Here is a 26,732-nt window from a genome sequence, read left to right on the forward strand (position 1 = left end):
AATTTGTCAAAAAAGAGGCAATAAGAATTATACCACAAGGAACTCAAGTTTCATAAACTCAAGTTTCAAGTGAACTTTTTTAAAATACCTGATTTTGTAAACTCTAATTTTATGTTAAAATTGAGTTTTATAAATTCAAGTTTCAGTTTCAAAAGAAAAAAGAAAAAATTCGAGTTTCAAAAATTTTGAAATATAGTAGTATTTAGCTATTTTTGTCCTCTATTGCAGCATGCATAAAAAAAATTGAGGACTGACCAAAAAAGAAAAGCAGACGCGTGGATAGTGGACCCCTGTATAACGCGTGGACACACACTTTCATTTGGGGGAAATTTATCGGGAAACTCCTCAAAATAGAGGTTTGGTTTTTTCGTGTGAAAGAGTGTAAAAGAAATGGTCTATAAAAGCAAAGCCATTCACTTCAGTCTTCGGTCTTCAGTGCCCATTTTCCAATTCATTTACATCGTTTCCGCTTTCCTTCCAGTTTCTCGGTGGTTCTTAGGTAAAAGATCATCTTCCAAGTCTATACAACATACATGTATTATGGGTTTGGAATAGTTAACTAATACTGAAAATTTTTTGCTAAAAATACTATAAATAAGGTAAAAATTTCCTGCCTTCATGGCCCAAAAAACCTGTTCTTCTTCATCCTCATCCAACCAAGCATGGAGTTACGATGTCTTTGTCAGTTTCCGTGGCAAAGATACCCACTATAAGTTTACCGACCACCTATTTGCCGCGTTGGACCGGAGCGGGATTCACAGCTTTGAAGATAACAGAAAGCTTGAGAGAGGGAAAGATATCTGGACCGAGCTAGAGAAGGCAATACAGAAGTCCAGGATTGCTGTTATAGTCTTTTCGGAAAACTATGCTGATTCGAGATGGTGTCTCGAAGAGCTGGGGAAGATCATGGAATGCAAACGGAATCTGCAACAAATTGTGCTGCCCGTTTTCTACGAGGTTGATCCTTCCCACCTTCGAAATCAGAAGGGGAGTTTAGAGAAAGCGTTTGTCAGGCATGAGAAGCGTTTTGGGGTAGGCAAGGTGGACAGGTGGAGGGCTGCTTTGATTGAGGCCGCAAGCTTGTCTGGCTGGGACTCGCAAAATCTTGCACATCGGTAATTCATTTTTTTGCTTGTAAAAATGTAGCACACTAGCAAGGCGGCTTTAAAAATTTTGTTTAGGAGTAACGAACAAAACTTAAATGAAAAAAATTTTAATAAAAAGAAAATTTGAAAATATTGAGTTATCCACAAAAAAAACAAAAGAAATTTTACAGTTTCCTTCTACAAGTTTTCAAATTTTGAATTGTTACGTGATTGAGTATTTATTGCCATTGTGGGTAGTTATGACATTTTATTTTGTTAAGTTTGTCTAATATTTTTATTTTTATAAAAATATTTTAAACTAAATGAATAAACTTAACTTATTGGTTTTGTATTAATTATTGATGCACATGTATCAAAAAAAATTATTGACACACACAATTATACTCATTCATACATAAATAATACACTACGTGTTTATTTAACCAATCATATACTTGAATAATCACTAACTTTACAAAAAAAATTTTGAACTTTTCTGACTTTATAAAAATATTTTAAACTAAATGAATAAACTTAACTTATTGGTTTTGTATTAATTATTTATGCACATGTATCAAAAAAAATTATTGACACACACAATTATACTCATTCATACATAAATAATACACTACGTGTTTATTTAACCAATCAAATACTTGAATAATCACTAACTTTACAAAAAAAATTTTGAACTTTTCTGACTTTATAACAAAAAATTATTATAATATGATAACAATACACACATGCAACAAACCCTCTCTATTACTAAATTATATAAAGTTATTTTATATTTAGGACCATGTTAACCGATGTCCTTAGAGCAATTGTTATATTTCCTATAAAAGTGGTATCAAAACATTTCCCTAATAATTATATTATACACACATACTTCCACACACATTATTATTTACACAAATAATATTATAACAAAAAGTAATGCACACAATCAATATTAGACAATATATATATATATAACATAAAGAGTGACACTTATAATTCACAAACACTTACTCTTACTCTTAGAGAAGGTGTAAAAAATTTAAGTTAGGATGTGAAAAATAATATTTTTAAGAATAAATTAAAGTATTAAACTAACAAAAAAATATTAAATATAATTTTTTTTTTTTTTTTGAAGTTAGGGGGTTCATTTGAACCCCCTGTACAAAGGGTAGAGTCGCCCTTGCACACTAGCGCTGCTCATAAGACACATATGTTAGAGCATCCACAAGCCATAAAAAATAACTTTATCTATTTTAACTTCTCACTTCACAATACACCCAACATTAATACATCAATAGATCTATACTTTTAGCTATTTGATTAAAATAATATAAAAAATTCATTAAAAAGCCGTGTGAGCACAACAAAAAAAGATTTTTTTTTATTAAAAAGTAATGTGAACACAACAATTTAATAATATATATATATATATATATTTTTTTTTTTTACATATGAGCTACAGTGCACAACCAAAAGTAGCTGTGCATTGTAGTTGTGGAGCAAAAAAAATTATGACTTTAGCTCCACCAATGTAGTCACATTTTGGTATTTGGTGGTGTTAAAAACAACAATATAGCTTTTTAGCACCACCAATACTAGTGCTCTTAGTGAGATATGAGTCTTATGAGATTGACACATGAAATATTTTTCTCTCATTTACATTTTACCCCATTGATTTTGAATAGGATTCAATATTATATAATATATTATTATCATAGGTATACAAAAGATATATACCGAAAAAATGTGCCGCATAGTACCGAATATATGCACTATCCCTTTCTTCTTATATTGTCAATTAATTTTCCAAAAAAAAAAAAAAATCCTTGAAATCAATTGAGAGGAAATTTTTCGAACCAAACTACTTGGTGATTGATAAAACAATTCAAATGCACTTTTAGTCGTATAACTAATTTTAATGTGACAATATAACTTGTTTAAATAATACACATGAGAAAATAATTTAGTTTCAAATCATTTTAGAGCTATTTTTCTCCAACTCATTATAAGATGATTGAAGAGATCATTCATGTGTAGTTTTAGTCTTATGACTTTTTTAATGTGTTATGTGATTTGTTTAAATAATATACATGGATAGTTTTATAAAGTACCATGTAGTGGGTCTAAGGAAATAGCTCTCATCTGGTTTGGAGCTAAACTTTGTCTATCCACATGGATGATTTTATTAGTCACTGTGTAATGGGTTGGAGGAGATCTTCCAAACCGGTTTGAAGAAAAATTTTGTCCATTACTTTTGAAGTAGTTTATTCGTTATCCAAAAATACACACAACCAATTACATTTTGTGGGATTTTGTTGATTTATTATGTTTTCTAGGTTAGTTTCATCTTATTAAATTATCACTGACTTCTATTATGGTGGATACATGTTGGCAGTTCTGAGTCAAAATTTATAGAAGAAATTATTGAATACATTGTCAGCAAACTAAATGAGATGACACACCTTACTGTTGCACCCTATCCAGTTGGGATTGAGTCTCGAGTGCAGGAACTCAATAAGCTGTTAAGTAGTAGTTCAAGTGAAGTTTGCATGGTTGGAATTTGGGGGATTGGCGGCATTGGCAAAACAACAATTGCCAAAGCCATATATAACCAACTACAAAGAAACTTTGATGGAAGTTGCTTTCTTGCAAACGTAGGAGGAGATTCTAAGCACCCAAAAGGTCTGATTCATTTACAGGAGAAAATTCTCTCTAGCATCCATGCAAATGACAATAGAAAAATTACACTTGTTGATCAAGGAACTACGGTTTTGAAAGATAGAGCATGGTGTAAAAGGGTTCTTCTTGTTCTTGATAATGTGGATCACCAGGACCAATTAGATAAACTGGCCATTAGGCGAAGTTATTTTCAACCAGGAAGTATAATTATCATTACAACAAGAGATAAGTCTATGCTCAAATTGGCTAAGGTGGATGAGTCTAAGATATATATGCCACCGACATTGGATTACCATGAGTCTATTAAGCTCTTCAGTTGGCATGCATTTGAAAAAGACCATCCTAATGAAGATTATGCAGAGTTGTCAGAGCAAGTAATAGGTTATGCTAGAGGGCTTCCATTGGTACTTAAAGTTTTGGGTTCCAATTTGTCTGACAAGAGCATAGATGAATGGGAAGGTACATTGGAAACATTAAAAGTAATACCTGACAAAGAAATTCAAGAGAAGCTTATGGTGAGTTTTAATTCACTATGTGACACACAGAAAGAGTTGTTTCTAGATCTTGCATGCTTCATTGTTGGAATGAAAAAAAAGTATGCTTTCAAAATACTCCGAGACTCATATTCAGGCCTTAAAAGTGATCTAGGGGTTTTGGCCCGTCAATGTCTTGTAGCAATTGATTGCTCGAATCGGTTGACAATGCATGATATGATTAGAGACATGGGTAGAGAAGTTGCCCGCAAAGAACGCAGCCGACTATGGAATCATGAGGATGTCCTTGATGTATTGGAACATGACAAGGTTAGATTCAGATGCTTATGTTGATTGGATAAGAATTTAAGGCCAACTTACCTTATTTAGAGAAATAATAGATGATTTACTTACTGTATTGCACACCACTAGAAGAACTGTAGACATAGTACCTGTCTCTCAAATTGTGTGTTGTAGAGTCACTTTGCCTTTGCATCACAATCAGTAATACGACGCTACCCTGTTTTATACACAGTGGTGTGCTTATATATATATATATATATATGCAATTATGCATGTAAATTACAATTTCCCTAAAATATGACTTTTGCACAATGTTCTGTTCTATTAGGAAAGAAAATTAGTTAAAGGCATCATGCTAAATTGTCCTGGGGTTCACGATTTGCAAGTTGATGCCAAAGCCTTTTCGAAGATGCATCAGCTAAGAGTGCTTCAACTAAATTATGCACGCTTGAAGGGGAACTTCCAATGTCCTTCCAAGAAGCTAAGATATCTAGAATGGTATGGGTTCCCTATAGAATCCATACCAGCGGACTTGTACTTGGAAAATCTTGTTGCTCTTTACATGCCCTATAGTAGCTTGATAGAACTTTGGACAGGAACCAAGGTATGCAAGTGTGTATGAGTGTGTATATTCTTGCTCATATTATTTCTGTTTTTTGATATTTTGAATTCATATGGATATTAATTTAGTATTTCCTTTTTTGTGTGAGGGAACAGATTCTGAAAAAGTTGAAATTTCTTGATGTCAGTCATTCCTATCACCTAAGGAGAACACCAGATTTCTCAGGCATAGATAATCTGGAGGTGCTGCTTCTTAATAATTGTACTAATTTGGTCGAGGTTCACGAGTCTGTTATCGATCTCAGCAAGCTAGTTACTTTGGATCTTAAAGACCGTAAAAACCTTTGGAAGCTTCCCCTAGGTATTTACAATTTAAAGTCTCGTGTAAACCTTTCTGGCTGCACAAAGCTAGACATGGTACCGAGCTTTGGATTCAAATCGCCATTAACAATATTTTATTCACTCCGTATATCTTCTGAAGTTCCATTGGGAAGTGTCGGTTTTATCAGAAAGCTTTTAACGCAGAAGGTCTCTTCTCTTCCTCTCTTTTGGCTGATGAAAACTGGCTTTTGGGATTTTGATTCTCTCAATACCAAATTGAAATAACTCTCTATTTCAAGGTCATAATTTAAAGTTAGAATAAAAAATCTAAGGTCTACCTCATTTAAAATTTAACCATGATAAACATTTAACTATGGTTAAACTAAACTAAAGTTAATGAGTTTTAAATGAGGTGGTGTTCAGGGAAAGCGAAGGCGCTTGGAGAGTGCAGTAACTCATCATCCTTTTCATTCACAACCACCGGAACTAATTCGACCGAATCTTGCATGCTGTGAAAATCTCTCCCAGCTTTCCTTCGAAATTTGTCAGGATCTGGAGCTTATTTTTGCTAGAAAAATCAGCAAAAGCAGTTCAATTCTGAATTTTCAACCGGGTAGCAAAATGAGACAGATCATCCTGAAGTTCCAGCACGACATGGAGTTTCCTCTCCCAGCTGGTATTGACATTTCCAAGGGGCTTCCTCCACCAGTTAATGACAATGTTGAGGTTCGTGTAATCCCACATGCTTTTCTGGAAACTTTCTATCATCTACGTAATTTATTGTCCCTAGTACTTGGTGATGGCTCAAACCAGTTGAAGCATTATGCAAACATGAATCCTATCTAAATGAATTATAGTAGATTAGTAAAAGAATCAATACCAGAATGGTGGGGATTAAAAGAACTAGAAGATTGGAGAGACAAGGCATGAAAGTATTTGTTTTCATCTTAACGTGTTTTTATCTTTTGAATTCAAATTGATATTAATTCAGAACTTTTCTTTTGGGTGGGGAAACAGATTTGTGTAAAGTACTTGCACTATGGTGTTGTCCTTCATTCCTATCTCCCAAAGAGAACACCGAATATATTCCTAGGAATCACCAATGCCTACTTCAAGGTCCTGAAGGATCTATATGGAGAAATCTATTATGTATCCCCTTTGTGAGAGGTGGATACATGTAACACCACTTCATCTTATATGGGCCAACTGATAGCTTGGTCGAGATTCATGAGGCCAGAGACTGATTGTGTATAGATTTCAAGGAGGGCCCCGGCCTCTGATTTTTCTTCTTTAAAGTTTTTATTTATTTATTTTTTATTTAGTACTTATAATAATTTTTTTTAAATTTTTTTTATATAGTATATATTGTAAAAAAATTTTAAAAAATTTATTAAAAAAAAACATTTAATTCTCATTCAAGAATCAAGAGAATACTTCAAGAACACCATAAATGTATACTCAATTCTCTTACATGAATTGTGCATTCTAGCTATCATGAATTTAATAGCAGAACCCACTATTATGTGAAAAGAGGGAGTAACCATTTATGGTATATCTAGGGGAGTATGCATTTATAGTACTTTTAGAGTATTCTATAAATATCCAAAATTAAGTTGTTTTTTCTTAAACAAAAAAAAATTATTAAGTTTTTTTTTTTTAGAGAAAAGAAAGAATTAAGTTGGTCTAAAAAGATTCTAAAGAAACTCCTAGATAAAGGGAGAAAATACTTTTTAGTTAATAAGGGGGTGTTTAGTAGAGTAGTTTGAGAAATGTTATTTGTAATTTTTTAAAATACGTGTAGGTGAAAAAATGTGTGAAAATGTGTGTAATGTTGTTAAAAATATAAAAATATGAGTTTGAGATAGGGTACCAAACAGGCCCTAAATACTTAAAGTTTAGTGGTTTTGTGCATCAAAGAGTTGAACCACCTTAAGAAGTGTCCAAGAACCACTAGTACTTACAGGTCCTTAGTGAGCGTTTGGATACGCCAGCATATGCGTTGAAGCTGGCGTCTATGTTTTTTAGTGGGTCTCGTGCACTATTCATAGGACCCACAAGTATGGAATTCATCAAAATTTTCATTAAAACTAGGTCTCACTACATTATTCACACATTTAAAAAATTATTTTACTACAGTATTTTTAGTTTTCAGCATTAAATGGTATCTAAACAGATCCTTAATACTACCTACAATGCTCGTTGAAGCAAAGGCTCTTGCCCATGTTCTTCCATTTTCTCGCTAGAAATAAGCCTGGCTAAAGAAGAAAATTTTTGGATTAATATTGTTAGTGATTCTATTTTCTTGACTAGAAAATGTTGAAAGGTTGGGATTGAAAAAAATATATACTTTCTTTCAATTTTCTGTATTTTTTCCTAGTTAATTTACTAAATTCAGTTATAAAAAAAAGTGAAGGCTAATATGTCTATATATATTCTTGGGGTAAAACATAATGGAGCATAATTTGATAGAGTTAATTTTTATTTTTATTTTTATTTTTTAGATAGAAAGTGGAGATGTAGGGAGGTGGAATTCAAACCATAGACATAGAATTCGAAAGAGTTAAATTAAAAGCATTATTTTTGGGTCAAATTGTTTGGTTTTTGCATTTCTCTCTTTTTTTTTTTCTCCCACTGTGGTAGTCATTTATTCATCATTTTTTTCCCAAAGCCACATATATCTTTTTTGTTCTTAAAGAAGATTTTTATATTTTGGTTTGAAATTAGATGGTAGATAGGATATGCTAACATAAATTTGATTTTATAAGAGAATTTAAGGTATCCTGTAAATTTGAAAGAAATTGCTAAAAAATTAGAACAAAATTAATAATAAATAATTTTCAGGAATTGAAAAATGTAAAATTACATATTGATATATGATCAGGGTCATTCTATATTTTGGATCTCCTTCTTCCCAATTAGTCTAGCTAGCTTAAGCCAAATAGCAACTATCTGACCCAAAAACTTAAAAAAAAAAAAAAAAAAAAATTCAAAATTATGATTGTATTTTAGCAAAAAAAAAAAAAAAAAAAAAACTATTTTACCACCAAAGAACAAAAAAATCATATGTTATTGGAGAAGTTAAAGTTAAATTTTTTGTAACTATAATAAACTAGTATAAATACCAGTTGACTTTAGTAAGTTGTTAAAAATAAAATAAAATATTTTATTAAGATTATATATCTTCTTTCAATTAAAAAACTCAAATTCTCTATCTTCCTTATTATTTTAATGAGTTGTTTATATTATTTTAAATGAAGTTATAAAAAAATTGAACATTTAATATTTGATGTATTATAAAGTGAGATGTTAAAATAGATAAAGTAGTTTTTTGAGATACAAAAGCTAAAATTTTTAGCATCACGATTATGAATGCTCTAACTTCAAAAAACAAAATCCTAGCCAGCCTAGTATTAAAAAAAAGCATTATTTTGTTTTTGTCTTTATTGGTATATGATTGCATTTTAATGTATTTAGAAATAATAGTTTTGTGAATTTATAATTTTTTAATACTATATGGATTTTTTTTTTCTTTATACTCTGACCTCCACTAACTTAAAATTTTGGGTCCGTCCCTGTATATGATTAAGTTTAAATGTAGAAAACAAAATGATTGTATTCTTTTTTCTGGTTAATAATGAATAGACACTACTTCTATTTTTCATGTACTAATTTGTCTACAATCTTTGTATAGGAGCGTTTATCCCTGCAAAATTAGAATTTATAATTGTTGCAAGCGGTTGGCAAGGTGAAGTTTTTGATCTTAGTTTTCTCTCCATGGGAGTAAAAGGTGCGAATGAAGTCCCAGAGGAACTTGATCATTGGAGTTCGGTTACTAGTAAAATCTATCTAAGTCGTTTGCTTACATTCAATTTCCTTAATCAACTCCCGATTCGTCAATTGAGCGGATGCACAAGATTACAATCAGTTGAAGTCGCAGAGGAACTTGATCGTTTGAGTTCGCTTACTAGTAAAATCTATCCAAGTCGTTTGCAAGTTACATTCAATTTCCTTAATCAACTCACGAGTTTTGATTTGAGCCTATGCAGAAGATTTCAATCACTTGATGAGCTTCCAACAGGTTTACAAGCGATGGATGCAAGCAACACCACGTCCCTTGTATGGATTTTTACTGGACTAAATTGGGAACTATCAAAACAGCTGCAATGTTTTGGCTGCTCCAAAGTGCTCAAGAAGAATCGTACTAGTAACCCAAAAAACAAGCTTCTCAATGTATCTCTCTTGTCTCTATTCTTGTTTGATCGAATTTGGTTTTTGGACCAAAATTCATTACTAATGATTTTAATGTATTAGGAATTGATTGCAACCGATAGTTTTAGTGTTTTCCGCCCTGGGGGTGAGTTTCCAGACTGGTTTGACGCCCTGGTGGTGAGGAAGGGATCAATTTTATCTTTTGTTGTGCCCTCAATAGTGAAGCAAGAGATTCGAGGATGGTTTCTATGTGCTGTATTTGCAAGCAGCTTTCATGATATTCACGGATTCACTGTTTCCTATAAATTCAAAAATAGAACCAAGGGCATTGAGTGGCAGTGTCAACAAAAAAATAGTCGTGTAATAACATGTCAAGAACATATGTGGTTGCAATTTGTACCGCTACGTCATTTGCCACATCTGTTGAAAGCCGGAGATGAAGTGGAGTATTCAATACGCCTAAGCGGTGGTTTTCAAGTGAAGAAGTTTGGGGTCAACCTAATTTATGAGAATGATAAGAAGGATTGCCACTCCTATTTTGAAGCAATGGTCAAGAATGCATCACTTCCTTATAAGGATGATTTTCTAGATGAAGATGTTTCAACAGATCAACCGATGGTTGGTGATAAGAAAATCAACCCTTCTAATTTACAGGTCAACTTTAATAACCTGCAAGACTTAGGTTGCGTTTGGCATTGCCTTAAAAAACCAGTTTATTTTACTATTTAGCTTATTTTTGCTACTATTCATGAGTCTCACTACACTTTTTGGTACTATTCATGGGTCCTACTATATTATTTCAGATAATTTTTACTTTTATCTACAGTACTTTCAGAATAAATTTTCAGTTTTAGCTAAATAAACTGTTCTCAAACGAACACTTATATACTCTTTCACAATTGTATTAGAGTTTCATAAGTGGTTCTTATGTTTCAATTAATTGATTTACTTGTTATTTATTTATTTTATTTTTAAATGCAGAAGTCTAGATTTGATGATAAGAAAAAAGGGATTGCCACCTCTTTAGATGCATCTAAGCGTGGATGCTTGTCAGCTCGAGAGACAACCCAACAGCAGTGGGACGAGGAGCTTGCTGCTCATTTACAGGATAAGGAGGATGTCTCAATTGCACAGCATTGTGAGCTGACCGCTACGATTTTGGAGGATCCGACCGTTGTTCCCGAGGACCACAGTGCTCTTGTGGAGGCTGAGGTAATGGTTGTGGAAACACCTATCCTTTGCCTTCTTAGCCAAATGGCCCATATCCTATGGTCTTCACATTGTTCTTGCCGAGTTAGAGTTTTTTTAATGTTAGATTAGTAATTAAATAATAAAATTTATCATTTCTAGGTTTTTTTTAGAAGGTTAGTAATTTTTTATGGTATCATTTTGTTTAATTAAAGGACTAAATTTTCTCATTTAGATTTTAGAGTAATACATAACAAAGTGTTATGTTATTTCCTATTTATACTTAGTAGAGTAAATGATTAACGGAGATTCTGGCATTTTACCCTTAATTTTTAAAAAAATTGTCAATATACCCCTGTTTGCAAACTATATAGGGGCGTGCCCCTGTTTCGATACTTGATTACCCTAAAATCGAGTTCAATTAAATACTCGATTCGTAGAAAATCGAGTTATGCCCGACCAAACTTAAAAAAAAAAAAAAAAAAAAAAAAAAAAAAAAAAAATTTACATCGAACTCGAGTTTCAGGAAATCGAGTTCCATGCAAAACAAAATTTTATAAGTGTGATTGCCTCATATTCAGGGTGACCTATAGTAGCGTTTTTAAGCCCTATAGTGACGTTTTAAAGCTCTATAGCGGCGTTTTCCTGCAAATTTTTTTATTAGTGTGATTGCCCCGTTCAGGTAGCCCTATAGTGGCGTTTTTAAGCCTTATAGTGACATTTTAAAGCTCTATAGCGGCGTTTTCCTGCAAAATTTTTTTACAAGTCCCCATACCAGGTTCAAGGAGCCTTATAGTGATGTTTTAAATCCCTATAGCGGTGTTTTGAAACTAGACTTCCCTAAAATCGAGTTGCATGTTTTTTTTTTTTTTTTTTTTTTTAGTTTTATTGGGCATAACTCGATTTTCTACGAATTGAGTATTTCATTGGAACTCGATTTTAAAGTAATCGAGTATCGAAACAGGGGCATATCCCTATATAGTTTTGAAATGGAGGCATATTGCTAAATTTTTTAAAAATTAAGGGCAAAAGGCTAGAATCTCCAATGATTAACATAAAAAGAGTATCACCGAGCTCCTACAAGTGCTATGACGGAATTAAAACCAACTGTATTTGTTATAACCACTCTAACTAACTTCAGCTAATAGAACTAACTTAATAACTTACATCCCAACATTTGGACACTCGGTTAATGCCAGCCTAACAGTGACTACCTTTTAGTGATTATATGGATTTGGAGTTTTAAACTAGTTCCATTGAAAACTTATCCTTAATATGTATAATTACACACACTATTCACAATTTGACATCTCATATACTGTACAAAAAAAAAGTTGTAAAATTTATAGTCTTGTTTTTTAATTTGACCCATGGCTCACTATTTAATTTTGGGGCTTCCCCAATCCCCATATTCTTATAGGATGGACTTTCCGAAGGTGATAGGAAACGTAGTTGGAGCGACTTCCATGAAAATCAGCCAGGGACTACGGTTTTTGAGGGCGGGGCTCCCTTTGAGCTGAACATGTACTCATCAGGTATTCCAAGAATGAACTTTGTGAGCCTAACTACGCCCCTAAGAAGTCTGGAGGCTGAGCGAATGTCATGGGAGGTAGAGCGCCAGATTCTGCACCATCAGAATGATGCTTTGGAGAGAGAGAATTTTCGCCTTCGTATGGAATTAGCAAATGCCAGGCAATTTGCTTCTCAACTCCACATGGGTTTTCCCCGTCCACACTTGGCATTCGAGAGGGCTTCTTCTTCAGCATCAGCCTCTATTCAACCTACAATTGCAGCCACTACTCCTGTGGCTTCGACGAGAACAAACACTCTTGGTTTGGATTATCCTAATTTCCTTGCCAGACCAGTTCTTGGCTTCCAAAGCGTCAATAACCCATCAGGATCTTCTCCACCTAATGGAGGCTCTCACCTCCCACAATAGGCATGTCTTTTTCTTTTGGCAATTTGAGGGTTTTATTATTATTAACTTACATTGACCTGAAGTATATATAGAAATGTTTTATTTAAGATATATATATTGTTTGATGGGTCCATTAACCATTCATTTTGGGAAAGTTTTTATGGGGAATTGAAAAAGCTGTTAAAATAGTTCATTACTTTTTCGTTTTCCCATAAAAAGTTTCCTAAAATGGTTTATTAATGTATACCCTAAGGACACATATTAGTAAATCCCTTGTTTGATATCTCCAATTCTCGTGATTTTGTTGTTGGTAATTTTGCACGTACCGATGTAGGACATGCCAGGTATTTAAAGTTCATTTGGGAATAGCGTATTTAGCTTTTTGCTAAAAGTTTGCTAAATGATATTTGTATCTTGAAAAAATTTGAAAAAGTAAAAAAATACGAAAAAAATGAGATTTTAACAAGTTGTACATAAAAGTTTAAAAAAGCTAAAATCTTTAAACTGATACCAACACACTCTTAGTTTAGTCCACTGGTTAATGAAAGGAAATTTGGAAATGAGAAGATGAGGAGGTCATGGAGATTGTTGAGAAAGCAAAAACCCAAGAAATTGGAAAAAAAAAATCTTCAAATTTTCAACTTGAAATCAAAAGCAAACAAACAACAAAATTTTCCCCTTTAAAATTTAGTTAGAGCAAGAGAAAAATACTAAGATAGCACTCACATCTCAGCACAAAAAAAGATTTAAACTCCCTCTAAATCTTCACAAGAAAAAATGAAAAAGAGAAGGAAAACTTTCTTGGATATTAGGCCATTTCGAGAATGAGAAATATGAGTTTTTCTTCTTTGAAGTTATGTTTAAATGAGGAACTAACAGTAACAGGAGAAAAGGAGTTTTATCTTCTACCTTCTATCTCAAAAAACAATAACAATAGCACAGCTAACATAGACTAGTGGAACATAAGTATTTCATGTTTTTTCTCTCTAGGAGAGCCTTCTTCTACCTACGGATAGCCGGCGTTTTCACCCAAAAAACCTTCCACTTTCACCTCTTTTCACTCCCAATCACGTCTCATCCACATTACTCCTCACCCGTAGTTGTTTGATCCTATAACCATCAACTGTTTTCCTTTAATTCTCAAACCTACTTTTTGCATGCCCAAGGAGTGGACTTCTCTTCACTCTTAGATCATCCACATCAGTGGATGCAAACTTTCCATCTATTTTGCACACAAAAAACTACTTTATTTATTTATTTTACACACCCATTTTTACAAAACACTCACGTCAATCTATTTATTCTACACATTTATTCAATAAAATATTCATTCTTTTACAATTTTTTATTATTTTCTCACTCACTACCCCTCTCTCTCATAGACCCAACACTACCAACGATTACTCCACACCCAACTAGCATCATCACCCACCCAACCAGCATCATCAAGGAAAACCAACCCATTCAATCCGAAACCCAAATCATCACCCACCCAACGCGAAACCCACTGATCAAACAATGAGAAATCACCCAACCCGAAACCCACTTATCAAACAACGAGAAATCAGTGGCGATCGGCAATCAGAGAGGCTACGTGGCGGTGGTGATCGTCGATTTGATCAAGCTTCATGTTGGTCTGATGATTTGATCAGGTAATCGACAAGAGATTAGTGCTGGTGGCGATCGGTGGCGGTGGTTTGATGATTTGATTGGTGGCAGTGGTTTGATGATTTGATCAAATGAGAAAAAAAGGAGAGTGAGGTGAGAGTGAGAGCGACCAGAGACAAGGAGAGAGAAAAAATTACTTAAATATTAAATGCAAGTGTTACAGTAACCGTGCATATATGCACGGTTACTGTAGCACTTATGCATTTATGCATAATTTTACACCCAGTGATGTGGGTGTTTTTTTGGTTAGAATATGTAAAATGAAGGGTTTTTTGTATTTTGCAAGACTTTACATCCACTGATGTGGATGCTCTTAGTCTCCAGTAGTCCGCTACTTTTTACTCTTTTGGTTCTATCTTTCCTTTTCCCAACCTTTCTTGGTCCTAGTCCAACTTTATTCTTCTTGTTTTGTTCCCTTTGTTCAGTGTTGTCCCTACTTTCCTTTCTTTCTCTAAATATTCTTTCTGTGTCTCTTTTAGTCTAGGCCTTTTGTGGCCTTTTTTATGATTCTCATGGAAGATTACTTCACAGCAAGGGAATATGGTTGGACCGAGAGCAGTGACTCAAAAGTCAGTTCTGAACTCTTTGCTGACGAAATTGAAATGGATCCTCAGTCAAGTGAGGGAGAAGAAGTCCCTTTTTCAAGACATAGACCAGTACTTGAAGCAAACCCTAAAGAAATCAGCATGCAACATGATTTTTGGGGTTCATGTGCAATTGGTTTTATTCTAGACTATAGGAAATTCTCAGTAGCTCATCTTCAACACATTATCAATGTTGCATGGAGAATCAGGGGCTTGACCATTATTGTGGGAAGAGATTCCTACTTTTATCTCATTCATTTTGAATTGATGGATGATCTAAATCATATCTGTAATGAGGGACTATAGGCAGTGGATGGAGCTCTATTGGTGCTGGAAAGGTGGAGACAAAATTTGGTCCTAAGTAGACTTCAACTGAATTATGTTTCCTTATAGGTGCAATTGCATGGACTTCCACTTGAGTATCATTATCCAAAACTGGCAGAAAGGATGGGCCAACTGATTGGACTCTTTAAAAGGGTGGATTGGGAGGATCGTATGCCACAGAATATTCGTTTCATGCGACTTAGGGTTCGTATAGATTCATGGATGCTAGTCATTTCTAGTTTCATGTTAAGGTTGGATGATGGGACTAGAACCTAGATTCAGTGTAGATATGAACGTGTTCACAAGTTATGTACTAGATGCGGGTTGATAGGCCATACCAAATCTTAGTGCACTCAATGCATGGATGAAATTGAAATGAGTTTGTTCAAATAGAGAAGACATATCCAGCGGCTTCATCAGGTAGAATTTGGGTTTGATGTTTTGGAACCACACTTTTTTAATGAGCTTAAAGCCTTTTACAACAGATGAAGACTTTGGACCACTTAAATTCGCTTTGGAAACATCCATCATCATCATCTCCCCCACCTAGATAATCAACTCCCGAAAATCACCAACTCTGGCAACCCTTCCCCACCACAATCATCTCTAACTACAGAAAAAAGCCAACAAAATTTTCTAGACCCAGAAACACCTCAATACCCCAATCCAAATAACCTTAACCCCAACTCACATCATCCCCTCACGACACAACCAGAAACCAAACATGCAACCCTTAACTTAGCCATCCATTCCTTATCAATTGGACATAATGCAATTCCTTCTACACCTTTTAACTCACCAAAATCATCTCTGGACCACCCACAAGATACTATCCCAAACCCTAGCCATCTTCAAGAACCACCCCAAGTCACAAATACTAATCCCAATTCAGAGTAACCCTCTTGTCCTAACACATAACTGCAGCAATACCCTTGACCAAACCCCTAACTTTGATCAAGCAGATTCAATTTTCTCCATGCGACCTCTATGGCTATCCCCTAAATCCTCAGCACTGAGATGGACTTGGGTTGAGGGAGCTGGCCCTTTCATCACAAATGGAGAGATGAGAGATAACCACCCTACATCATCTAAAACAGAGAGCAGCTTAGCAACAGGAACAATGTTCAACCTCAATAAGTTGAATGATGATAGACCTGAAGTAGTACGAGGAGCTGCATGGAGTCATGGACAAATACCTGAGTCACTCGATTCTCTCATTGAGTCACTATTCCAAAGGGTTGATAGGGGCAGATTCATATTTGAGATAGGAAGCTCCGGTAATGGGCCTCAACTACTAAGGCCATAAGCTTTGCCTACTGAAGTGGTTCAAGATGGGAATAGTAAGCTAACAATGGGAATGGGCCATATTGGTACAACATCAGGCCCAAATCAGGAAGCATATATCAACCCAATATTTAGCTTAGACGCGGGCCTAGAAAACTCAAACATCCCAGATCCCTTATCCCTTGGACCTAGTCCACCATCACTAATATTCGCATGCTCAAACCCTTTTCTACTCTTGAGCCAAGAAGATGGAGAACGGTGGGAGTCTAATACTAGCAACCACAGCATTACTGAGGCAGCAAGGAAGAGGTTTAGGGTAGAATTTGGAAAACTAAGGAGAAACATTAGACAAAGGCATTTATGTGGATTCTGTTCAAAGGAAGGTAATCCTGATATCCTCCTAGATTACTCAGATTATGCTTGAATCAAAATGAAAAGTGTTGTAGTGTTTTATACCTTGTATATCCAAATGGGCAATGGGAAGCTGGCCCTAATCAGCTTCCCTAAAACCCATGAGGATCTTAAGTTGGAATTGTAGAGGTTTGGGCAAATCCTCTGCAGTTCTAAAGTGCTAGAAAAAAGCCCATGAATTTAAACCTAATGTGATGTTCCTTAAGGAGACAAAGTTAATAAAAGATAAGGGAAAAGATATTTGGATCAAATGTGGGTTTTTAGAAAGATGGGAGGTTCCAAGAGAGGGTTACATTGGTGGCCTAATTCTTGCTTGGATACCCAGACTAAGTCTTAAGTAGTGTATGCCTTAAAAAATCTTGTTCATATAGAGTTATTAGATCTTAAAGGTAACCCACTATCCATTACCTTTGTATATGGTCAGCCTGATTATTCCAAAAGAGAGGAAGTGTGGCAACAGCTTAAGAACCTAAAATCTCTAGCTAAGCCTAATTGGCTCTGTAATGGAGATTTTAATCAAATCCTAACTAGAAAAGAAAAATTCTCCTTCACTCAAGATACAATTGTGGGATCTGAACTGTTCCAACATGTAATAGATGAGTTTCAATTTTGTGACTTGGAGGCTACTGGGCAAAGATTTTTTTGGATGAATAATAGAAGTGAGAATGATTTTGTGATGGAGAGACTAGATAGGGCTTTTGCCAGTGTTGAGTGGGTTAACTCTTACCCACATTATGCCCTAAGAAATCACCCTATCAACCATTTTGACCATGGACCTATCATCTTAGATTTTGAATTCCAACATCCTTTTAGAAAGAGACCCTTTAGATTTTAACGTATGTGGATCAGCCATCGTAATTGCCAGGACATGATACAAAAAGCATGGAGTTTAAATACAACTAGATCAAGGGTTGCTTAATTAAGAAATAAACTTTGCAACATAAGGAGAGAAGCTTCTGATTGGAATAGGACAGTTTTTGGAAGAGTGGAAAGTGAGATTAAGAGGAAACTTGCACACTTACAAGAGATACAGAACACCATAACAACACCAGATGATATGAGAAGGGAGATATGCCTTAGGGAAGATCTGGAGGAATTGTTAAATAGGGAGGAACATATGTGGGCTCAAAAGGCAAGATGTAATTGGACAATTTTTGGGGATAGAAACACAAGATACTTTCAAATAGTGGTTAAGCAGAAAAGAGCTAGACGCATGATTTTGCACATAAAGAATGGAGAAAGGAACTTAATTGATAATCCAAATGAAATTTGAGATGTTTTGGAGAACCAATTTAAGTCCTCATATGAACATCCAAACCCACCTAGTGTTAATAGCATACTGTAGACACTCGATTTTGCACCCATAATTTAATTTAGACAGATGACTAGAGTGACCATTCATATACCCAAAATTCAGAGTTGCATTACATGAATTAATTCATTCATTGCATATCATAAAAATGATATTGAGATTCTAACGGTCGCAATGGTATGTTTGATTTCCAAATCGGGCCGTCGAATTGAAAGATATCACATGATCAAGTTCGCATGGTCTGCATACATTTTGTTTGGGTGGAGTCGATCACCCATGATTAATTTAAATTAATTCTGATTGGTTAGAAAATTAAAATTAATTAAATAATTTTGTAATTGGTTGTTGGTTAGTGTCAAAAATAGATCTGCTTGCATGGGAATAAAGTGGATAATTAGATAACAAAGAAGTTGTAGATAATCAAGTCTTTTTTGGAATATTTATCTACAAGATAATTACCACTTTAAAGACCTAAATATCAAGAAAAATGGATTAATTTTTAGAATACGGATTAAAAATGCGTCTAGGTACGATTGGACTAAAACTCAAATGTGGGCCTGACACCCAAGAGGGCCATTCGACACTCTTGGAGTGCCAATCGGCACATGAGAAGTGCCGATTGGCCCAAATTTGAGGCCCGGCCCGGTGACTTCCTGCTTAAGATAAACCCTATCTTTTTCAACTTTTTAGAGATAAGGACACATTCCAATTTGTATCTGATCTCATTCAGCATCCCAACCTCTATAAATAGGGGAAACAAATAAAAAATAAGGGCTCTTCTCTTCTAACTTTTCAATTCCTCTTACGTCAAAGATGTTCTAGAGGCTTTTGCTTTAGGAACTTCTTTTTTGTAAGCAAAGTATTTTAGACCTCAAAGAGATGAATAAACTTCTTTGATTTCTAAAATATTCATTCATTAGAAGAGTACGCACATGCAAGAGGTATTTTGTTTTTATTTCTTCCTAAAAATAGATCTGATTTTTTTTTTACAAACAAAATCCCAGTTTTTTTAACCTTTAAAAACAGATCTGATTTTTTTTACAGACCAAGTCTCTCTCTTTTTTTTTTTTTTTTTTTTAACCCTTCACATAAACAGATCTAACTTTTTTACAAACCAAGTCTTAGATTTTTAATTTTCAAAACAGATCTGAATATTCTTTTTAAAAGAGGACATTATTCATAAGGCAAAATTATTTAAATAATTTTTTTTCAAGTGTCTATCATGTGTGTTCAAGATATCATTCAATATCATGCAAGTATTGGTCATTAGAGTTTAGAGAACCAGACTTTGTATGGGCGGAATGGGTGCCTAACACCTTTCCATTCCGTAACCTAGCCCCTGAGCTTAGGATTTTTGGATAGGTAGATTAGTATTTTTTCTTTTAATTTTGTTAGATTGTAACTAGGACCAAAGTTTTGTATTCTTTTGCATAGATTGTAAATAGGACCCAAAGCCTTGTAAGGTTAATTTACCAAAGTTGTACTTTTCTTTATTCAATCAATGACAATGAAGTATTTTGATCATGTAATTTGTATTTATACTTATCAAAAAAAAAAAAAATGTAATTTGTATTTATTTTTTCTTTTCTTTTTTTTGTATAAAAAATAAGTGGTGACTCCACACCACTTACCAAAAAAGAAAGGTGCTCTTAAAAGCACCCAAATCTCTTTTTTGAGAGCACCCAATTTCCCTATCTCTCACAATGGCGACTCCACTGGGGATGTCAATGGCTAAGTTTCGTGTTAGACTTTAAGTGACCAACTATATACCCTTGTCTTTTGCATGATTTTGCATGATATTGTTGTTTGTTTGATTATGTCTTGAGATGTTTGTATGATTTTTGTTTTTGTTTCCATGTTGGTTGTTAAGAGCTTTCCCTAACTGTCATAATGTGTGCCATCAAAGCAACAAATATGTATGCACACATCTCAACATATGGTGGTAGTAACCATGGATCACCGGTCTTTATTAGATTCGGATACCCAGTGATGAACTCACCAACTTATAGCCCAAAGTCACTGGATCATTTCTTGTTGACTATAAAAGATAGACCATGCCGTTCAGACCAACGTAATGTTCATTAGATTACAAGTTGGGAGGTGTAACGTCCTAGCTATGGGAAACATTGAAAAAACAAACCCACCCTACAATGTAATGACTTAGAACCTACCCTTAGGCCATTCCATGTTAAAATTGCATTGCATTGTTGCATGTGTTTGTTTGGTTGATTGATGTAGATGGGAACCTAGCTTTGATTGACCCAACCGAGCCTTTTCTTAGGGGAGAATATGGTCAAGATTAGAGGGAAGACTCCAAAGAGAACCTAAGACCGACACTCAAGCTAGTAGTTCCAATTCCCAGCCCAACACTCCCATCACGGTATTGAATCTCGTGAGCATAGAAGACGCTCCATTACTGCAACATCAAAATTTCGTATTCGACCTACAAGACAGTCCGAGCCATAGGAAGTCTAAAGACTCCATCACTAAGGCGGAAGGGGGAGAACATCCGAACACTAAAGAACCTATGAACACTCAAGAGTTACTGAACACCATGGTAGCTAGTCAAATTCAGCTGAGAGAGGACATGAACCTCATGGTACAACAATTTCAGAACCTAAAAAGTGGCCAAGAGGAGAACAAGACTGACCATAATTCCCCAACCATGGAGGGTGAGAAGAAGATCAATGAAAGGATAAACAAGATGGAAGAGATGATCAAGAGAGCTCGCAAGATGGAGGACCTCATGGACTACTAATCACTCTCACTTTTCGCTGATGTAAGTCTGCCTCCCAAGTTCAAGATGTCAACCTTGGACAAGTTTGACGAGACTGGCTGCTCAAAGTCCCATTTGAAGATGTATATGAGGGCCATGCAACCCTTAGGAGCAACTGAAGAACTACTTGCTCAAATGTTCCAAAACACCCTGACTGGGGCCGCTTTTAGGAGGTTCCTCAATCTAGATGATGCTAGAGTAAGGAGTTGGGAGGACATCTGCCGTGAGTTTCACAATCAATACAAATACAACATAAAAGTGGATGTAACAAGGAGAGATTTGGAGACCACGAAGCAAGAGCCAAAAGAATATTTCTTTACCTTCATTACCAAGTGTAGGTCCAAGGTGGCACAGATGATGAATAGGCCAAGTGAAGAAGAACAATTAACCATGGTTGTAAAAAACTTATTGCCTGTATACCATAAATATTTTTTTGCCTAGTATTTTCCTAATTTTAAAGCTTTGATTGCTGCTGGAACCCAAATTAAGGATGTAATAAATAATGGCACTATAAAGAATGAGGACCCACCAAGGTTTAAAAAGAATTTAGTATCTAGTTCTAAAACTGCAGAAGTTTCTAATATATACAAAAATGATCCTTACCAACTTATTGCTCCTATTGCCCCCATGCCAATATTACAAGGGCCACCTCCAAGGCCTAAGAGGGAATTTCATGAGTTATACATGCCCATGAGTAAAGTGTTTGAAAAACTAAAAGCAAAAAGGTTACTAAAACCCTTAGACCCAAGACCAATCCCAAACCCATTGCCCGCAAGATTTGATGTGACTAAGAGATGTGCCTACCACCAAAGCCCTGGCCATGATACTGACAAGTCTTTTGGACTTCGTAATGCAATTCAAGACTTAATAGATAATAAGGTGATCATACTGCCTACAAGGCCTAGCGTCACTAATAATCCCTTGCCCAATCACAATTTTGGGAGAGGACCAAGAATTAATTACTTGATGACTGAAAAGGAAAGTGAAGAGGACCCGTCATTAAAGAAGTTACTAATTCTAAGTTGTGAGATGATGTAAAAACCAATTCACGAAGTATCTAGGAGTAGCATCACGAAGTATCTAGGAGTAGTCTTGTGTGATCTTGTAATCTAATAATTGTGACTCATTGCAATATTGATAATATAGTTTTTTTGTTCCTCTTTTATTGGTTGATTTGTATTTTTGAAAGTCTTATTAGTTTAGGTAGTAGCAGAGCCTATCCTTTTGATGAGAAGGTCTACCTTGCATGTAGTCTCTTAGTACAAACAACCCATTTAGAATTAATTTGTGCCCTTAATTAGCAACTTGGAAGATATATCCACATATTTACACAACGTAAGGCTATAAATAAGCCAAGCTTTGTTGAGTAGTATATATTCAAGATTGGCTTGTCAATTAAAGTCAAAAAGTTCAACTTGGCTCGAGCTAGTGATAAGCATAAAATAATGTTTGAGCTTGAGCTCGTAGGAGAGCCAAAAATGTTTAAGGTTGGCTTGGCTTGGCTTGTCTTGTCTTGATTAATTAGTCAAGACAAGCTCAAACTCAAGCATAGGTTAAGCTTTTGAGTTTGAGATCTAAGAATATTACATTATCAAATACTTATATCTCCAAAATAATGTTAAAAAAAGAAAAAAAAATAGCACACTCATTTTATCATGCTTCTAGTCCCACTTCTGATTAACCATTATTCAAATTACAACTTTACATAATTAAAATCCATCCATTTGTCCTTGTTTATACTTTCAGCAATTGTTCAAAATACAATTTTTACATTCATATTAGATGATGAAGAACTAAAAAAAGACATGTTTGTAATTATTATGTATAGGAAAAAACTAACATGTTTTATAACTTTACATTAGATGGTTGATAGGGAAGGATCATACATAGTCCACTTATATAAATATATATATATATATATATATATATTTTTTGTGGGGGGTTGGGCCCATAAGGCTCATCCAAGCCCACTTAATCAGAACCCAAAATAGGGCCCGAGGGCCCATTAGAGGAACTAAGTATTGTACGTGTGGAGGGAGTTAACTTTGAGCCTTATCACAATGAGCTCAACCCTAAGATCGGGATGACAGGTCAAAGGGACAACTCTCTGAGGAAGTCTTAAGTGACCAGCAACGAGGGAAGTTGGATAGGACACGTACATAGTGAGGTCGGTAATCGAGGGCTAGTAGTGTCATTGGGGAAATTTGCTACCGAATACTATTTGGCATTTGGAACAAGTTCCAAGGGAATCCTCTAAAGTTGTGAGGATCCCTTGGGATTTTGATGAACGTGAGAATACGTGTGAAGTGGGAGAATAATGATGATCATCCCACTAACAAGAGACTATAAAAGATGAAAGAGGGTGAGTAGAAAGAGGTTGGAAAATTTCTAAGGAGTGAGATATAGAGAGAAAAACACAGGGGAATTGAGGGAAACCAGAGAGAGGGTCTTGGATTGAGGCTTGGAGAGGACTAATCAGGAAAAGTTTAGAGCCCAATTGGTTTGTGAGATAGCCCATATAGAAATAAATTGGGGGCCCAAATACTATCACCTAAGTAGCATTAAGTGTGTGTGTATATATATATATATATAACTATAGTCTAAAGTAGTGCTTGGTCAGTATAGAGAGAAGGAAAAAATTAAGATAATAGATAGTGGTCTCTACTCAATAATGAGCCTTACGTTCCAAAAATAATTTCCTCAACATGAATTTCTAGCCCTAAAAGAAAATTATGTCACACGGTGGAAAACATTGCATAATGGATTAAGGGTCAACAAGTCACCCAACCAAAAAAAAAAAAAAAGAAAATAAAAATGAGTCAATAATTGCAATAAACGAAGGATAAAGTGGAACATATAACTTTTATTTCATCCAATGAACCTAGCACATCTCATCACTTGTCTTTGGCAAATATTGACCTAGTAGGGTTTGGCTTACTATCACTAAGGGAATTATGCCATTAAGAGCACACATGCAGACACATGAGATTTTTCACCATCATGAGTGGGGCCTGTTTGGTATTGTTGTTTAAACAACAGTAAACGTATTTCCACAACACTTTTTAATCCACACATATTTCCACAATACTTAAACAACGTTACTAGAAATCTTTTACCAAATGGGCCTTCTTGACAAATGTCCTCCACATAAATTTTTGGATGTGTATTCTTGACCTAACAAGCATATTGCTTAATTATTGCATCGAGTATCAACAACACTAACTCAATTGGAAGAATAGTATTGATCTCTAGGGATTTGACTTAAAGCATATGTTATCACTAATTTAATCATGTCATTAAGAGCACATTCACATGGTATTCTACTCAATCATGAGCCTTATGTTCTTGACAAAAATCTTTCTCAAAAAAAGAAAAGTCCTTGACAAATTTCCTCAACATGAATTTATGGCCTTAGATCAAACACAGTGAATTATATTGCATAATGATTTAATGGTCAAAAAGTCACACAACCATAAAACAAAATATATCAATAAATCAAATTATTAATGAAACTGATATTGATGAAAAATCTTTATGTGGTTATGTGAAATACTAGCACTACTTCTCATCACTTGTGTGTGGTAAGCATTGACCCATGGGGGTTTGGCTTAAAGCCTATTTTATCACTAATTTAATTATGTCATCAAGAGCACATACACATGACTTGAGATTCTACTCAAAATTGAGCCTTAAGTTTCAAAAATAATTTCCTCAACATGAATTTCTGGCCCTACAAGAAAACCCTACAAGAAAATTATGTCACACGTTGGAAAACATTGCATAATGGATTAAGGGTCAACAAGTCAACCAACCAAAAAAAAAAAAAGAGAGTCAATAATTGTAATAAACGAAGGATAAAGTAGAACATATAACTTTTATTTCATCCAATGAACCTAGCACATCTCATCACTTGTCTTTGGCAAATATTGATCTAGTAGGGTTTGGCTTACTATCACTAAAGGAATTATGCTATTAGGAGCACACATGCATACACATGAGATTTTTCACCATTATGAGCGGGGCTTGTTTGGTACTGATTTTTAAACAATAGTTTTTGTTATTTAAACAACAGTACACGTATTTCCACAACACTTTTTCATCCACACATATTTACATAATACTTAAACAACGTTACTAGAAACCTTTTACCTAATGGGCCTTCTAGACAAATGTCCTCCACATAAATTTCTGGAGGTGTATTCTTGACCTAACAAATATATTGCTTAATTATTGTATCAACAACACTAACTCAATTGGAAGAAGAGAATGTAGGGAATAGTGATCCCATATTTTGAAAAAACACCCCACAAGCACTTATATTTGTAGAGTGACCTTCACGCCTAGGGTGCACGATGGTGACCATCTTTTGAAATGGTGCCCATTTATGCCACATGGTAGAATATGTGTAGTGGCTAACAAGTCATCCCCCACCCTAGGATTGGAGTGGGGGTTAAGGCAAAAGAAGTCAAAAAGTTTATATTTTTTTAGAAACAAGTCAGATAGTTGATAACATTGATACTGATGAAGAAAATCTGTGGTTTATGTAAAAAATGATAGTCCTTTGTTCCACTATGAATATTCAATTTTATGCTCCACCAATTGTAATACTATGGGTCTTATTTCTTTCCACTTTGATTACTTTATTAAGAAAAGTGGCGTGTAGCAAATTGCAATAAGAGCACAGTAATAACAAATGCTACGCTTTAACTTTTAGATATATAAATATAGATTTGAGAGGATATATCGCATTGTATTAATTTAATGTGTTTTATATATTATTACATTTATAAAGTGTAGATTCCATTAAATAGTAAGTCTTTGTATACATCTTAAACGTCATAAAAAGTGATATAGAAAAAAAGCCACCTACAATAGATCGTTTGAAACCATTTGTTCTTTGGGTGACCTGGTTATGCTCAACCAATCACCACTTACCAATTTGGTGGCGTTTCATTTGCGTAATGCTAGATTCCATGGAATCACATACATGGAATGTTATGGTTGGTTATTGAACACATGGGGTTCCACTCTATCTACCCTGAAATGATAATTGTGTTTGGCATTTGGTTTAAGTCATCCAGTCAAAAGTCTTCGTTAAAATTAAAAGGGCAACTGCACTATCTTCTGGGGAGAAATGACACTTCATCCCAAATTTGAAGAGAAAAAACACTTTTCTTCATTGATATTCGATTGACAGAATTTTATTAAATTAATATTAAAAATGTTTGTACTACCATGCCTTTTGCTTTAGGGCAGGTTGCCAGGCTTCTAAAATTATCTTATTTTCAAAATTTTGAATATGCATTTTCGATATACTTTCATTTTCTAACATTTGAACAAGGAGAATTGCTTGTTAGAATTGTGTTGTTAAATGATTAAATTTTTCATATCTCAATAAATTAAACTTTTGGGACAATTGGTAATTTAACATTGCTTAATTATTGTATCAATAACACTTTAATGGAAAATTCTTCACAAAAAACAAACCTTCACCAACAAGACAAAAGTGCTCCACGGCATATCGCGACCAAAACCCAGGAACTCGACCTCCAACGGCAGCCGCATGCGCCACCACGCATGAACAACGACTCCTGGAACTCTCACACGTGCCGCCGAAGATTCTCGACTCCCAGCTC

The 26,732-nt window shown here is 34.7% G+C and overlaps 3 protein-coding genes across 3 annotated transcripts; all 3 read left to right on the forward strand.

The window, feature by feature from the left end:
* The first annotated feature begins 558 nt into the window (after positions 1-558).
* LOC115992813 (TMV resistance protein N-like) lies at positions 559-6,333 on the forward strand. The gene is made up of 5 exons (XM_031117053.1): positions 559-1,115; positions 3,481-4,567; positions 4,869-5,144; positions 5,258-5,629; positions 5,846-6,333. The coding sequence occupies exons 1-5, from the start codon at positions 619-621 to the stop codon at positions 6,266-6,268; spliced, it is 2,655 nt and encodes an 884-aa protein (XP_030972913.1). The 5' UTR covers positions 559-618; the 3' UTR covers positions 6,269-6,333.
* A 2,846-nt stretch (positions 6,334-9,179) lies between these two features.
* Positions 9,180-9,909, forward strand: LOC115988942. The gene is made up of 3 exons (XM_031112580.1): positions 9,180-9,652; positions 9,734-9,808; positions 9,901-9,909. Exons 1-3 carry the CDS (start codon positions 9,197-9,199, stop codon positions 9,907-9,909), a joined length of 540 nt encoding a protein of 179 aa, XP_030968440.1. The 5' UTR covers positions 9,180-9,196.
* On the forward strand, positions 9,815-12,780 carry LOC115988492. The gene is made up of 3 exons (XM_031112064.1): positions 9,815-10,285; positions 10,613-10,843; positions 12,240-12,780. The coding sequence occupies exons 1-3, from the start codon at positions 10,013-10,015 to the stop codon at positions 12,756-12,758; spliced, it is 1,023 nt and encodes a 340-aa protein (XP_030967924.1). The 5' UTR covers positions 9,815-10,012; the 3' UTR covers positions 12,759-12,780.
* Positions 12,781-26,732: the final 13,952 nt, after the last annotated feature.

This window comes from Quercus lobata, chromosome 5, assembly GCF_001633185.2.
Source record: "Quercus lobata isolate SW786 chromosome 5, ValleyOak3.0 Primary Assembly, whole genome shotgun sequence".
In the NCBI taxonomy this organism is placed as follows: Eukaryota; Viridiplantae; Streptophyta; class Magnoliopsida; order Fagales; family Fagaceae; genus Quercus; species Quercus lobata.